Genomic DNA, 16,613 nt, shown 5'->3' with positions numbered 1-16,613 from the left:
AATGCATATGATTTATCTTCTCAAAGAAGACCAAGACCATTTTTAAAAATTTATTTTGCATCTTAGAATCATTAGCATACATATCAGGTATACTTAAGAAATACCTGCAGTTAAGCTGACCTGCAGTTAGATAAATATCACATTTTTTAAAGTTTATTGAGTGTTTTGATCAGATTAAATAAAAATGTTTCAAGAAAACCTAACCAGCGTGAAGGCACATTTGGACATATTTAGTCATTACTTTTTTTTTTTTATGTTTTCAAAACAGAGAACGGATACAATGACTGTTAGGAGTTAGTTAGCTGGTAACAACTAAGCATTTTACTAACCGGAACCTTGTCAAGGAAAATGAGTTCTCTAAAGCAGTAATGCTTTTTAATAAATATATTAAAACAACATAATTAAGTTGTATGCTAGTTTTATGATTTTGCCCAAAGTGACCATTCTTTTTGCCCTAAGCAAGAAGTATAGTCACATTATAGGTTGAATTAACTTAAATTTGCTGCTGGATCTAGTTGTGGGCTGAGTATACAAGATAATAAAACATTCAGCAAGCTGTTCCCACTGTGCCACTTGAGAACTAAAGTTTAAAATATGTGAATATGCATATTTTACAAATGAACTAAATATTGCAGCAGATCTTATAAACTATTTCACTGATTAGAGCAGAACTCACTGGTAACTTCTATGAGCTTACTCTCCATTTAAATTATGAATGCAATTACCATTGATTTTCACCTGTATCATTTTAAAACATTTTCAGTGTTGTACAATATGCACAGGGTTACAGATTATTTTTCACATAGTGCACTTCATTATTTATGTTGGTTTCAGTGTTTGCTCCCAGCGATGTCCCAAAAGCCAACAGAAATGAGTCTGTCTAAATTATTTTTAAAATTCATGGAACAACAGATTTTTTAAAATCAATTAATATGTAATATATAATATCTACAGAAAACTATAGAGAACGGAGAGAAAATGTATAGCTCTTTCCCCTGACTTATGCTGATGAGAGTGACACCTATCCACAGTAACTTAAGGAACAGCCTTGCAATGACCTTTGGTATTCATTTTCCATTCCTCACTCTGATTATATCATTCATAACAGTCTAATATTAAAGAATTAAAGAGCCATGAAAAAGCCTGAGCTCTGAAATTTTACAGACCTGGATTAGTATCTCTGTTTTGCTGCTAACTGACAGTCTGACTTTGGCAAAGCAATCTCCTTGGCCCTAATTTTTTTTTTAACCACTAATAATATGTAACGGTAATAGTGCCTATCTTTAGCATTATAACAAAGAATAAATGAGATAAGCTGAAATGGTTATTCACAATACCTGACTCACAGCAATTATTGAATAACAATGTAATCATGTCACCATAAAAGAAAATCAAACTAATTGTGAATGAATTGAGATTACCAAGAAAGAATCCAGGCTTATCTCATCTCTCAAAGACAGAAATATTAGAATTTATAGAAATGAAAATATACAAAATGTACAAGAGGTTGTAAAAACAGTGAACAGAGATCCAACTTAAATCATTTATATATAAAGTGTCATTTTAACTCTTGATCTAATGATTGTCTTACTAAATATTTTGAAAGCTTTGATAAATCATGTGCAGGAAAGGGAGAGGGAGACTCTTATGCTATTCTTCGTTATTTTAGTTAATATTCCTAAGTATGATTTAACTAAACACTCTAAGGATTTACTAGCATTTAATCTGATTCATAGTGACGAGAGGACTTGACACTGAAAGAGCCATAAATTATAATCAAAATCTGACTCCTTAAAGATGAAGTTGCATCATTGACAAAGAACTGGATCCTTGTTTCAGGAGATATAATAGTATGAATCTAGACATTAGGTACAATAAGTGATGCACATCAGCAATGATAAGTATTTACACTAAATTTTTTCAAAAAGACTTCTTCCTAACGTAAAAAAGTAGACAGTGATATATGATTTCACAAATTTTACATATATTATTTTTTAAAACTAAATTTAACATTGTTAGCAGCCATGTGACACATGCACATTTTTAACTGAAATTCGTCATTTTCATATAAATTACAATTAATTAGAAATAATGAAAATTCCAATATTATAGAAGACTTAAACAAGGTTTGGAAACTAAAATGCCATTTTAAATACTACAAAAGTATAACCAAGAATAAAATAAATACTCATTTATTTACATTCTATTTTGAGAATACTTTCTTTCATTGTGTTTAAGTTTATACTTTCCTTTTTGAAAGTAGCCACCATCAGGAGTCAAGAGATCATAAAACGTAAGTTGAACTAATACTACAAAACAGAATTCTAATTATATTTTAAATTAACCTTCAATTATTACTTGTAAATATTGTGGTAGGAGACTTTATTAGGTAATTGTTATATTTGTAAAACAATAATTATTACCTAAATGAATTATTTACAAGTTACTAAAAAGGTACCTTCAAACAGAGAATTAAACTTAAGAGATATTATGCTATAATTCATAAAGCTAATAACAATCAAGAATTTTCGACCTCTTTTATCTATGTGTTGAGTAACAAAACAGTTAAAAAAAAAAAAAACAAATTGAAATACAGGCATATAGCAAGAATCAGAGGCTATCCATTCTGAGTGGTCTAGTATATCAGTTTCTATTATTGTTTTTGTGGATAGCTTCTGCCTCTGAAAAGCTAAATCACACCTAATAGGATCATGATTTAGAAATGACCTCAATTTTTATACATCATAATGATATGATATCAGAAAACATTCAACTTCAAATTTATGACAGATAAAAACTCCATATTTTAACAGCCATGCTTAGTTTGTTTGAGCTGGTGAGCAGACATAAATGTAATCTGCACTACTATCAAACTCCAGGTCTGATAGATAACAAGCTAGTATTTATTTCTAAGTGCTTTAAAAATTATTTGTAAAACCTGCATAAAAAGGATTGCATAAATATATTGTGATTTTATTTTAACAATTATTCTACACTACAATGGAAGTACATGCTCAAACAAGACACCTCAGCAGTATTTTAAAGCAGTAACCACCTAGCCAATTTCTGTATGTTCTGTAGTTTTTCTAATCCACTCTCCCTGTGGTTGAGCAAAATCGAATTGCCTCTCACATTTGCAGACAGCTCTGTGAAGGTGATAATAGAGCTGCTCCCTGCTGTCATGAGGCAGGAAATAGGAAAATGGCATATGGGGCTAGAAAGAAAGAAATAAAAAAAAAAAAAGAAAGAAAGAATGAACAAAAAAGGGAAAGAGAACTAAACAAGAACAAAAGGGGTTTCAACAAAGAACAACTATAACCCAATATGCTTTGCAAGTTAATCTTTTTTCAGAATCATTTAGCATATTTAATCATTCATTTGCATCCTCACTCCAAAAACGTGAATGGTTGATAGCAAGTCTTTGGGCAAGTTTTCATTGTCTAAAATATTTGGAAAACACACCTCCAGAATATGTCCTGCACAATGTCTGCAAGACAGTGCCCTTTAAATAGATTTTTTAAATGCTGTGCTAATTTCAAATTTATCATTTGAAAATGAAGATAAAGCAATGTTTATTGAAATATTAATAAAATGTTTGTAGCAGCTTTGCGTATGGTTTAACTTTCCTAATTTTATAAAATTCAAAACATTTAAAGATAAATATTCATGGCAATTAGACAATAAGTGATTAAAGAAGAAATAAATTTCCAAATAAATTGCTAATAATACCAAAATACAGTTATCAACTTGTATAGTTTTTTGTTTGTTTTTCAAGTAGACAGTAGCTTTCTGTGTATCTAAGAATCCTGTTTTGAACAAAATGGATTTTTATTTTTTGTCTCTGCAAACAGAATGTGGCAGGAGATGGCAATAAAGATAGAATCCACTCTACCTTTCCTTTTACACTCTGAATGGGATCCACAACCACTGCCACAGCTCTCTCCGACAAAGCTTCAAAGCTCTGCTGAGTGTTGATATCCACACCAGAAAGCCAACAACCAAAGCCAGGGTGACTGTGATACCAACCAACAACCATCTCCGGCCTGAAACAAAGAGGGCATTCAGACGCTCAGAATGGAACAAGTAATACATTTATGATATGAAAAGAAACAACACACTAACAGGGTATAAATTAAGAAGAGATGAAAAACACACAGGTGTGAAAAAGCACCATTAGAAACCCTGAAATTGTACACCATATTATCCAGAAAACATGGAAATGAATATGTGTGACAAAGGAGTGCTATCATTAAGAGATGCACATTAGCAGTGGTAGATAAGGCTTTCAGTTTTTCACCTTGTTACCACAGTTTCTCAGAGCCAGTTTTTACCCTTTCAGCAAATAAATATCTACTCTTTAACTCCTTAGCTCTGGGAGTTGGATTTTCCAGGCACAGAGTACATTTTTAACAATGGACACCAGGATCCACTGTTGTGAAAGGATTAAATATCAATTAAACCAGCAGTAGAACTAGGAACTCAGTCAAAAACCAATTTGCACTATTCTGCTCAGCTGCTGAGCCTTTTGCTAACATTAATTTAGAAGTTTTTTCCACAGTAGAAGAATTTGAGCAAGAGAATGACAACTATTGAGAGATTTGGTCTGAGGAAAAAAACTTTAGAATATTTGGATTATACTTTCTCTGTCTTTAAAACTATGCCTACAAACATAATTAAATATTCATAATCTCATTCAGTTGCAACTCTCAAATACATGGAACATACAAGCTCTTTCAATTATAAGTGACTAGACAGTAACTCCATATGCTAAACAGAGGGAAGCTACAGCCCAAGCTTACTATGTGACAGTCAAGAATTTTAATATGAGGCATTTCTCTGATGGGCAAATGTCTTTAGTTCTAAAGGGAAGAGATAGTAGACAGGCGGTGCATGGCACTGATATTTATAGATAGTTTTATGTCAACTACATGATCTCTTTTTCTAGAAATGATATTGATAGCCATCTATAACTCTGAGGTACATTTCTACAAATATTTCCCATTATTTCTTTAACTGACCATTTACAATGCTTACCTTCCTGTCTGCTTCAACATATCCAACATTTTGGCTTGGAACACTGGATCAACTGCCTCCACACTGACACCCTGGTTTAGAAAGAATAGAAAAATTATTAGCTTTTATACCTTTGGGGAGGAAAAAAGCTTCCCTACGTATAGTATTTTGGGTTATCAAAATCATTTTGTAGGTTTTGATACCTACATTTGATACCTACTCAAGTCATTCAATTATAAACCTCATACCAATCAACCTTCTAAAACTGCCAACTACGAAACTGCTGTTGGCTAATGACTTAAGCTAACTTTCAGGGTTCTCTAGGAGTTTATGGCCATTGCTATGTACATATTTACCAGAAGTACGAAATAATTGAACCAACCATAACTATTGGTTAGACCTATATAGGCAAGCATACTTCCTAATGCCATCCTATCATAACTAATGACTAAAATGAGTCTCATCCAAAGTTCTACAAATCTTCAGCTATCATAATTAAAGAGCCTCAAGTCTCTTACATACTGCATTGTTTTGCTAGTTCAACCAAAATAAGATATTTAAACATGGAAGAATTAAAAGTTTCAGATCATCTCCCTGGTGATAGATTACTGTCATCATAGCTCCCAAGGCTTTCTTCTAACCTCAGGAATCTAAATCTAATGTACTTAAAGACACTAGTTAACATAAGCACTTCCTTCCCACCAAAACAGTATGCATACTGAATTCCAATAGAGTGTACATCCTCAAGAACAGGGGTATACAATCTGCTGCTTATAGGCTAAGAATGTTTTTGGTTTTTTTCTTTCATATATATATATATATATATATATAAAGAAATGATGGTCTTAAAAAAGAAGAAGAATATGCAACAGAAGACTTATGTCTTTATAGAAAGTTTACTGACTCTGGGGCCAGAAGAAAAACTTTCTAATTCTATGACACTAGAAAATGGAATTAGAGTGAATATGGGGATCAAAATCTTCTATTTTATATTGTCAAACAAGTATTTACATGGAAGCAAGGATAGTAAAGCCTAAGAACTATGTATAATAATGAATATCTACATAAGAACCCGTAACATATATGTTAGTTTTATGTGTTTCATATAGCCTAACAGAAAAAGATAGAGTAAAAAAAAAAAAGACAGAGTAATAGTCTAAGATTTAAATCTAAACCTTTGGTTAACATGTACAGTTTTTCTCTATTTCCAAATGAATAAAATAAATATAATGGATATTGACATAGATAAAATCAGTAGATCCAAATTAGTTTACCTCAACAAATTCCGCTATTTAGAGAAAACTTTACATTATTTATAAATATATTGCATTCTGTAGCAAATATTACATTTTAAATGCTTATTTTTAATATACATACTTATATATCTTACACTATTTAAAACTGTAATTTGTTCTCTAGCATCTACCTTATCAAAGTAAACTTATAGAGCCTCAAATAGAACAAACAGCTTTATAATCACTTCTTTAATCGTTCTTTTACAAGGCTCAGTAAGAGTAATATTGCCTATCAAAGAAGAAATATACCTTAGAAAAATACACGCATATTTTTCTAAGCAAACAGGTGAGAAGGATGTATGTGTTATTTTTTTGGAAGACAGATAGAATGGTTATTGTTTTTTGGCCATTTTATTTCAGTCACAATGCACATTTATCAACATAAGTGTAATGCATTAAACAAAAAGGCAAAACAGAACAAAAATCTCTAGAAAGAATAATGTATTCTACACAGGTAATTTGGGGTATGGAGTGTGGTGCATATAAACAAAATACCATGCCCGGGAAAAAAAACTCAGGTTTGCTATTGTTTTTTTAACTTAAAATTTTAAATAAGAAAAGTTTAAAAGTTGTTCATCACCATATATAGAACATTTTTTAAATGACATATTTCAAAACAATGGAACAAGACATAAGAACTAGTGTATATGAATTGAAAATCTAAATAACAGAATCTCATACCTTTTAATCAAATATTCAAATTAATCAAACTAACACTGCTATTATAGGGTAACTAACTTTTAAGTCCAGTATTTTATGCCAGTTTAAACTGAAGGAATGAGAAAATAAATTTAGCATTAGCATCATTCAGTTTGCAGACCAGAAGTTATGCTGCATTCTAAAGATTAATGATTTAATTCAACACAATCAAAAAATTTCTATCAAACTTATAATTAACTTTTCCTATTGGAAAGAGAAAATGTAATATGATGAGAGTTAGTTTGCATAGGAAAAGAAAAATGAAAAGAATGTATGTGTTATTTTTTTGGAACATTTACTTGCAGCAGGCAACCATAAAAGTACTCACTGTTCCTGACTGTGGCATAGCAAACACATCAATCACTCTGACGGTATAATCATCAACAAATTCTCCAAGCATCAAACCCATAACTTCCATTGGAACTCCAGCACGACCATGTTTTAACATCTGTAGAGAGGAAGAGATGTGGACACAAAGCAAATTTCTTTAAGGTCTCTGGTACCTCTTTATAAAACAAAAACTAAATTTTGTTCCAGTGAAAATTAAAAACTTCTTTTATAAATGTACCTAAACCAAGAGGATTAAGGTGGACAACTATTCCAAAATAAAAGATACAATGAAAGCAACAGAGTTTTCTAAAGCAAGTAACTACACTGATTACTTACTTTTAACAGTGCCAGGGAAGAGATATAGACTTGTTCTGCTGTGTCCACTGCAGGAGCATCTGTAGGTGGCCCCTAGAAACAAATACATCAATTATTATAAACACACACAGAGAGTTTATGAGTTTAAAATTCAACCTACATGTGGTATAAACTTGACTGTTATAAAAGAGTTCTGAAAAACATGTCAAGTATCATTTTATTTGGCTACAACATAATCAAAACACATTTGCAAATACCAAACCTGTAGAAAACAGATAAAACTTAATACTCTCTGCCATATAATGGACATCATAAAGTTTAAATCTTTCAGCAATGCCAATCTGCCTTGGCTATAATGTACCAATTAGTCACATTTGTTACCACAGTGTGTGTATGTGAAATGCAGCTGGACTAGCACAATTAAGTAAAGTATCAACACAAACAGCAAATTCTCTGAGCTTCTTGATTTTCAGATAAAGATAGCATGTATTAATAGATCAAGGCCATGGGATTCCTCCGCAGATTCATCGCTACAGTGGAAGGGAAGGGGAAAGAAGACTTCTAATCCCTGGGTGAAAGAGCTGTGAACAACATCCTCTGCACGTCACCTAATGAAGCTGTTCCCCTCCCCCTATACAACAACAAATTTAACACAATTGCCCCAGGTGTGAACAAACCAGTTGAGACAGGTATAGCTGATGTGAAAATACTTCCAAAACCCTGACCACTATCTTTAAAACAACAATTACTACCAATCTTATTACAGGCTAAGGAAGACACTATGTTTCTCCTTTAAGGGTTCTATCTTCTTCCTGAAAGGAAGCAAACTTCTCTTGACTATAACATTCAGCTGCACAAGGTAACTGACATATAGTTCTTTCCCTCAAGATGCCTACAATCTTATAAATGCGATTTTGCCCCCACATTTAGTGCACATAGGAAGCTTTTTGTTTTTTAATACTGGACAATCTGGAAAATTATGAGATAGGACTTATAATTGCCAGGTCCTGTTTTGCTTAAAGTTTGCTTTCCCTGACAATAACTCTATTACACATTTGGTAAACAACATGTTATCTTATCCAAATTGTAAACCATGTTTTCTCTCCAATTTATGCTTTTATATACTGAAATTAACAATCGTTTTACATTCCATACTTATAGGTCTGTGTGTACTCTGTGTGTGTGTGTGTGTGTGTGTGTGTGTGTGTGTGTGTTTGTGTGTGAAATTCTATTACTTTGTATTGTTTTAAAAGTTAATAATATTTACTGGAAGCATGGTATAAAAGGTTCTAGAATAAGTTTTCTCTAAATAAAAGAAATTTGTTTTTATTTTTGTTCAAAGTGGTGGGAAAAAATCAAGTCCCTCAAATTTAATTTTTATTTTAAATGCCAGGAAATAATGTTGAAACTAACCAAATTCTTCATCTATTATTACCTAATGCAGTTTTATTGCTTATTTTTCAAATAGCTAAGATCTCTTTCAGAAGGAAAACTCTGCTAAAGTAAATTAAAGAAATATCAGGCCAAAGCATCTTGCTGATCACCACATAAACCTAATTTTAGTGATACGATAATTTTACTCATTTCACTTAGAAAGTTAAAAAGACTGGGGCTGGCTTTAGCTCAGCGGTTACTTCAACAATGCTTTCTATGGTTAAAAACAACCACTCTGCGTGGTTCGAGACCCGTGGGTGCTTTTCAGCCCTTTTAAAAAAAAAAAGAAAAAAAATTGGAAAGTTAAAAAAGATTAAGAAAAAGGTGAGGAAAACAGTAAATTAGTTATGATGAGAGGTTTGGGGGAAGTAGTAGTAATCTTAAAATGTTAGGATAATGATAAGGTTTCAGTTAAACAGAAGGAATTGTTTCTGATGATCTACTGCATAGTCTGGTGACTATAGTTAATAATAATGTATATTTCAAAATAGATAAAAAAGGACTTCAAATGTTCTTAGCACAAAGAAATGATAACTATTAAGGTGACGGATGGTAGCCTTATTTGATCATTCCACACCATAGTCATTTATCAAAACATCACCCCCCACCAATATATATAATTATTTGTCAGTTTAAAATAAAATAAAACTAGAAAAATAGATTAGGTTAATGAACACTGTATTCATAAAATTATTCCTGGATCCACAGCAACCTTAAACATTGCATATGGAGAAAGAAGTTAAACTGGTATCTTGACTGTAGCTTTAATACAGCCTTTCTCAACTTGCCCAAAAATATTTTTTTTTAGAAAAAAGGGAAATAAAACATCACACTATCACCAAAATGCGTTACTGACAGAATCCAGAAACTATTTCTGCCACCAAAGAAGGAAGAAACACTATTTTGTTAGATATTTTATATATAACCAGTACCTAGAAAAGTGCCTGGGGCATAGTAAGAACTTAATAAGTACTGATTGAAAGAATGAACGAATAAATTAAGGTACTGCAAGCCAATGGAACAGAAAAGAAAAATACCAACCAGTTACCTGGAGAGGGTGCAAGCCATATGTAAGTGGCCTTTCTTCTGATTCAAAAACATACTAACTCACAATGGATTTTTTCTGATTCAGAAACATACTAACAAGAAAGCCATGTACTAGAGAAAACCATGCAGCTGTTTATTGTATGAGTGCTGGGTTTTTTTTTTTTTTTGCTGTTGTTGTTGTTTTTTCTTTAGACAAGAGTTTCGCTCTGTCCCCAGCCTGGATGGCAATGGTACAATCTTGGCTCACTGCAACTCCCCGCCTCCCAGCTTCAAGCAACTCTCCTGTCTCAGCCTCCTGAGTAGCTGGGATTACAGATGCATGCCGCCACGCCTGGCTAATTTTTTGTATTTTAGTAGAGATGGGATTTCATCATGTTGGACAGGCTGGCCTTGAGAACCTGAGCTCGGGCAATCCACCCGCCTCAACCTCCCAAAGTGCTAGGAATACAGGCGTGAGCCACCATGCCCAGCCATGAGTGCTGCCCCTTTCACTACTGTTGGCAAGAATTAGAGAAGGTTGGTAGTGGTGAAATGCAGCCAGAGAGAGAAAGAGAAAGAAATCCATATAATACAATGTCAATGGGACAGATACTAAAGACTTCAGCTAAGCAGTGAATATCTAAGGCTGTTGTTTTCCTATGTGCTCACCGGTTCAGAATAGTAGAAACCAGGCAACAGAAGAAAACCCCATTAAAGACTCTGGAAACTGAGCTCAGAGAATTATGTAAGAACATGAACAGCTGATATGAGGAAAGGAGGGGACAGGGCAGTGCTGGGTAGAAAAGGGTGTGGCCCCTGGCTAGGGTACCACCCCCAGCCCTACGCCCATGGACCTAGTTGAAGATAGGCATTTTCGTTTCCCTGCCCAAATGTTGCATTTTCATGACCACCCTGGCCTGCCACTCCCCATCCTGTGCCTATTAAAACTCCAAGACCCTAGCAGGCAGAGACACAAGTGGTTGGAGGGACACACAGGAGCAAACCAGCACACAAGTAGGCCATCAACCAGCTGAATGACGCGAACTATGGCCAGGACAGTCGGAGGAGGGCAGCCTGATTCCAGGAGAAAACCATCTCCCTTCTGGCTCCCCCATCTGCTGAGAGCTACTTCCACTCAGTGAAACCTTGCACTCAGGGACCAGTTTGATGGAAGACCATTTTTCGAGTGTTGGGGCAGCGAGGATGGTTTCAAGATGAAACTGTTCCACCTCAGATTATCAGGCATTATAGATGGAGCATGCAACCTATATCCCTCACATGGGTGTTCACAATAGGGTTTGTGCTCCTTTGAGAATCTAATGCCACCACTGATCTGACAGGAGATGGAGCTCAGACAGTAATGCTCTCTTGCCTGCCACTCACCACCTGCTGTGCGGCCTAATTTCTATAGTCATGAATTTATATGGGGACACCTGAATTATGGGACAGACAAAAGAGCTCAAAGCTAAAAAATACAGTTGTTTCTAAGGATAAAATAAATAGAAACAATAAGCAAATACAAAGCTAAAGAAAATTTTCTTGAATTTAAAAAAAAAGTTCACCTTTGGGACTACCATATGTAAAGCAATAATCAATGAATAAAAGAACTGTATCTTGAAAAATCTTAGCTAAATCTCAATAACATAAAGTAAAACATCTAAAACCAAATAATCCGATGGGGAAAAAAATGCGACACAGGTTGACTTTGGATTTATTTGCAACATTAAATGGCAGAATATAATGAAGCAAAGTTTCAAAGTTTTAAGAAACTGAAAGTAAAGAATTTTACACTTAATTTTTAAAAAACATCTGAAGCCCACAAATATATTACTAAATATACAAGGGCTCAGAAAATAGGATTCCATATATCTTCCCTGAAAGAGCTTCTTAAATAAAAGATCCACTTGAACATCCCACTCCTCAAATAAAAATTAGAAGCTAAAAAATGAAAGAGTTGTCTGTCACACCATTGAATGCAGTTATAAAGATATAGATATACATAATATAAATAATCAAGATCCAAACCCACCATTATCCAAGTAACTATACAGGCAGGAGAGAGAAACGAAGTACACAATATTCTCTATCTTATATAAAAGGGAAAAATAGAGATGTAAGTGCTGACTTTGATTATTCTAGAAACATAAATTAGTTTTTTGAACAGCTTTAATTACCATAAAAATTAAAAAGCATGTAATCCCAGCTACTCAGGAGGCTGAGTGGGAGGATGGCTTGAACGTGGGAGATTGAGGCTGCAGTGAACCATGGTTGACCACTGCACTCCAGCCTGGGCAACAGAGTGAGATCCTGTCTCAAAAAAATTTTTTTAATTAAAATTAAAAAGCAGTGTACACATACTAAGTCACTGGGGAAGAAAAACAAACAGTACTGACAGTAAAACAGTAGGAAATCCAGAAAGAAGAAAAACAAAAATATCAAACAGCATAAGGTAAGATCAAATATACTGGTTATGAGAACATATAAAAGGATTAAAGTCCCTTGTTAAAAGATAAATGCCTCCCATAATGGGCTTAAAATGGAAATTCATGTGTATGCTCCTTACAAATAACAATTAAAACAAAAAGAACAAGCAAAATTTGTCAATGAGATACCGACATTTTTTTGTGCAAAAGAAGCCACAATGGCCACTGGTTCACTCACCTTACCTTTCTTCAGTGACGTATTGCATTAATATTTCCCACTATTAAATAATCTTTGTTTCTAGATTAATTGTTCATGTTTTCTTTAGTATTTTTTCATTTGTGGTTTTTGTTTCTCATAAATGAGACTGTTCTGGCTTTTTTGTGTGTGAAATTTGCCAGGTTTTGATATGATTATGTTAGAGTTATAAAACAAACTGAAAAATTTACAAGTTTCCCAATTACAAAGTTTTCCATTTTCTATATTCTAATAATATGGGTGTAAATAAAAAACTATGCATGTCTTTAAATTTTTGAAGCGTTCAATATTAAAGCACTTGGCTCTGTTCTGTGGCTGTTACAACCCTTTTAGTGGTATTGGTAAGTTCAGGTTATCTATGTCTTCAGACTAGATGAACTATTACAGTGTTGCAGAAAGTTTCATTTCACTTAGCTTTCAAAGCTATCACCATAGAATTGAACATATTCTATTTTAATTTTTCATTTTCTGTAGTACTGGAAGCATTTAAAACTAAATTCCTTCTCTATATCATGTTATACCACCACCCAGATGGATTAAAGAGTTACATGATTTTTAAAAAATTAAAGTGTAACAAATGCTATGCCAAAAATATTGGTGATATCTATTTGATCTGGGTAAAGAAACACATTTTAGGTACAAACCCAACTAAACAAATACTAGAACATAAAATTGACAGAATAATCTAAATTTCTAAATACTTAAAGAATTTAAAAGTAAAACAAAACACCCTGAAAAAATAGTTTTCCCATTTATGACAAAAAGTCAGTACACAAGCAAATAAAAAAATACTAAAACCATAATGGAATCATGGGCAAAGAATAATAAAGAGACAAATTAACATAAAAAATGCATGATAAAATAAATATGAAGGCCGGGTGAGGTGGCTCACACCTGTAATCCTAGCACTTTGGGAGGCCGAGGTGGGTGGATCACGAGGTCAGGAGATAGAGAACATTCTGGCTAACACAGTGAAACCCCATCTCTACTAAAAATACAAAAAATTAGCCGAGCACAGTGGCAAGCGCTGTAATCCTAGCTACTCAGGAGGCTGAGGGAGGAGAATAGCTTGAACCAGGGAGGCAGAGTTTGCAGTGACTTGAGATTGTGCCACTGCACTCTGGCCTGGGTGACAGAGCAAGACTTCATCTCATAAAACAGAAAAGAAAGAAATACGAAAAATGTTCAACCTCCCTGGTGACCTTCTTTAATTAAAGAAATGCCAATTAACACAATAAGACATTGTGGGGTTTTTTTTTTCCTACCAAACAAGCTTTACAAAGCCCAATTTTAGAAAAGTTATAACACAAGAAACACTATCAGCACTGTTGATGGAATGTAAAATTGGATAGTCTATCAGAAAAGCAACCGAACAACGTATATCGAGAGCCTTTAAACTGCACAAACTTTTTGACCTACTTTTTCACTCTAGACATTATATGAGTAAATACGCAGAGATATTTTGTAGAAACCAGAATGTTCATGATGGTTCTAATAAGCAAATAAATCTTGAAACTTAACCTATAATTAAATAATATTGTTGAAAGTCTCCTTCTCTGAGATCTCTGATGACTCTAGACTTTTTTTTTTTTTTTTTTTGAGATGGAGTCTCGCTCTGTCACCCAGGCTGGAGTGCAGTGGCACAATCTTGGCTCACTGCAACCTCCACCTACCAGGTTCAAGCGATTCTCCTACCTCAGTCTCCTGAATAGCTGGGATTACAGGCACGCGCCACCATGCCCGGCTAATTTTTGTATTTGTAGTAGAGACAGGTTTTACCATGTTGGTCAGGCTGGTCTTGAACTCCTGACCTCGTGATCCACCCGCCTCAGCCTCCTAAAGTACTGGGATTACAGACAGGCGTGAGCCACCGCATCTGGCCGACTCTAGCCATTTTAACTGGCAATATAGCCTTAAGATAAAAGAACTCTAACCTACTGTTACACTGAATATTTTAACTTACAATCTTGAAGGAACCCTCCTCTAACTTGAAAAATGTATGTTGTAAACAGAAGGGAAACCTTGTACACGGTTGGTGGGAACACAAGTGAAGACAGCCATGATGGAAACAGTATGGAAGTTCATCAAAAAATTAAAGACAGAACTACCATATGACCAGCAATTATTCTCCTGGGTATATACCCAAAGGAAATGAAATCAGCACCATACAAAGATATCTGCAGTCTCTTGCTCACTGCAGCATTACTCACAATAGCCAAGGTATGGAAACAATCTTAAGTGTCTGTCAATGGATGAACTGCTAAAGAAATTGTGATGTATGTACACACATACACACATATACACACAAATGGAATATTATTCAACCATAAAGAAGAAAATCCTGCCATTTGTGACAACATGGATGAACTTGAAGAGCATTATGCTAAATGAAATAAGCAAGACAAAGAAAAACACATACTTCACGTATATGTGGAATCTAAAAAAGTTGAACACACAGAAACTGAGAGTAGAATGGTGATTACCAGGAGCCAAGGGTGTGGAGAAAACGGGATGTGGGTCAAAGGCTACAAACTTGGTTATTTATTCATAAGATGAATAAATTCAGAGGATCAAATGAGGTGACACATGTAAACTAACTTGATTGTGATAATCACATCTCTAAATACACGTATATCAAATCATCACATTGTATACCTTAAGATTATATAATTTTGTCAATTATACCTCAATAAAACTAGGGAGGAAAAAACAAAGCTAAGAGAAGCCTTGCTGCCAAGTACATTCACAAGGAGGCAGATTTCTCTCCTTACTTGGAGGCTACAACAACAACAAGAGGTAAATTACAAATTAACTCGTATAATAACCAGCTAGGCTTATGTTTACCCATGCAAAGTATTTTCGGCATTCACAAAGATATAGCCTTTTTTGGGCAAGTCTTGACTCTTTAGAGATTCTACTTCAGAGAGTTCTTCACCCTCAAAATCTGAGCTACCCAGGACAGGAATGTGACTTAAAGTCATTCATGATATATAAGAAATGTTCAAAAGAACTTGATAAAGTCCAGAAAAGAGAAGACTCAAGGTACAAAACACTTATCTTTAAATATCTGGAAAGTTGTCAAACTTTAGACTAACAGTTCTCAAAGTGTAGTCCCTGAACCCATCCCAATCAGCATCACCTCTGAACTGGTTAGCAATGTACCTTCTTACTGAATCAGAAGCTCTGGAGGCAGAGCCCAGACATGTGGGTTTCTAAAAATCCCTCCAGGTGATTATGGTGCTAAAGTGTAAGAACTACTGATTTAGATTACATTTTATGTAGAACTATGAGCTAATTGCAAGAAGCTACAAGACAATGAATTTGGGTTCAATTTAAGAAAAATTTTGTATTGGTCCAACCTATCTCAAGAAGAATTAAAGTTAATGAGCTACCCATATTTGGAGTTAATCAAAAACAGCTGTTCAAAGTGGTAAAAGTATTACAGGAAAAGCTTATACATTCAATGACTGATTAAATCAGATGATTTTTTAAGGTTCCCTTCTAACTTACTATGATCATATTCTCTCCCACGGGAGAGATCTCAAACTCAAGGCCTTCAAAATTCAAACTCATCCATGTTTCTCTACAAATTAACTTCCCAACTTATTCTAATTAATATATTGAGTCTCAAACTATGAATCTAGGCAAAAATTTTGTTGACTTTCTCCTTCAGTCCTTATATTCAACATATCACCAAGTTTCAACAATTATTTGCTATTCTGCAGGGTGGCAGAGATTTTTAAAATATTCATTTTTGAGAAATGAGTGGCAAGAAAATAACATCCAAAGAGTTCACTCCTAGGCAAGTTAAGTTTGGAATAT

At 34.0% G+C, this 16,613-nt stretch overlaps 1 protein-coding gene across 3 annotated transcripts in view; it reads right to left on the bottom strand.

Moving 5' to 3' along the window:
* Positions 1–16,613, bottom strand: part of PSMD14 (proteasome 26S subunit, non-ATPase 14) — a 106,651-nt gene that overhangs the window by 38,338 nt on the left and 51,700 nt on the right. For all 3 annotated transcript variants that reach the window (XM_032286529.1, XM_032286531.1, XM_032286530.1), the window contains 4 exons: positions 7,674–7,745; positions 7,336–7,455; positions 5,035–5,105; positions 3,893–4,043 (listed from right to left, as the gene is read on the bottom strand). In XM_032286529.1, the coding sequence (XP_032142420.1) occupies positions 3,893–4,043; positions 5,035–5,105; positions 7,336–7,455; positions 7,674–7,745 (414 nt within the window). The remainder of the gene's footprint in view (positions 1–3,892; positions 4,044–5,034; positions 5,106–7,335; positions 7,456–7,673; positions 7,746–16,613) is intronic.

The sequence above is a fragment of the Sapajus apella genome, unplaced genomic scaffold (genome assembly GCF_009761245.1).
Source record: "Sapajus apella isolate SASKATOON/1434 unplaced genomic scaffold, GSC_monkey_1.0 scaffold18, whole genome shotgun sequence".
Classification (NCBI taxonomy): Eukaryota; Metazoa; Chordata; class Mammalia; order Primates; family Cebidae; genus Sapajus; species Sapajus apella.
This window is presented reverse-complemented; position numbering and strand designations above follow the sequence as displayed.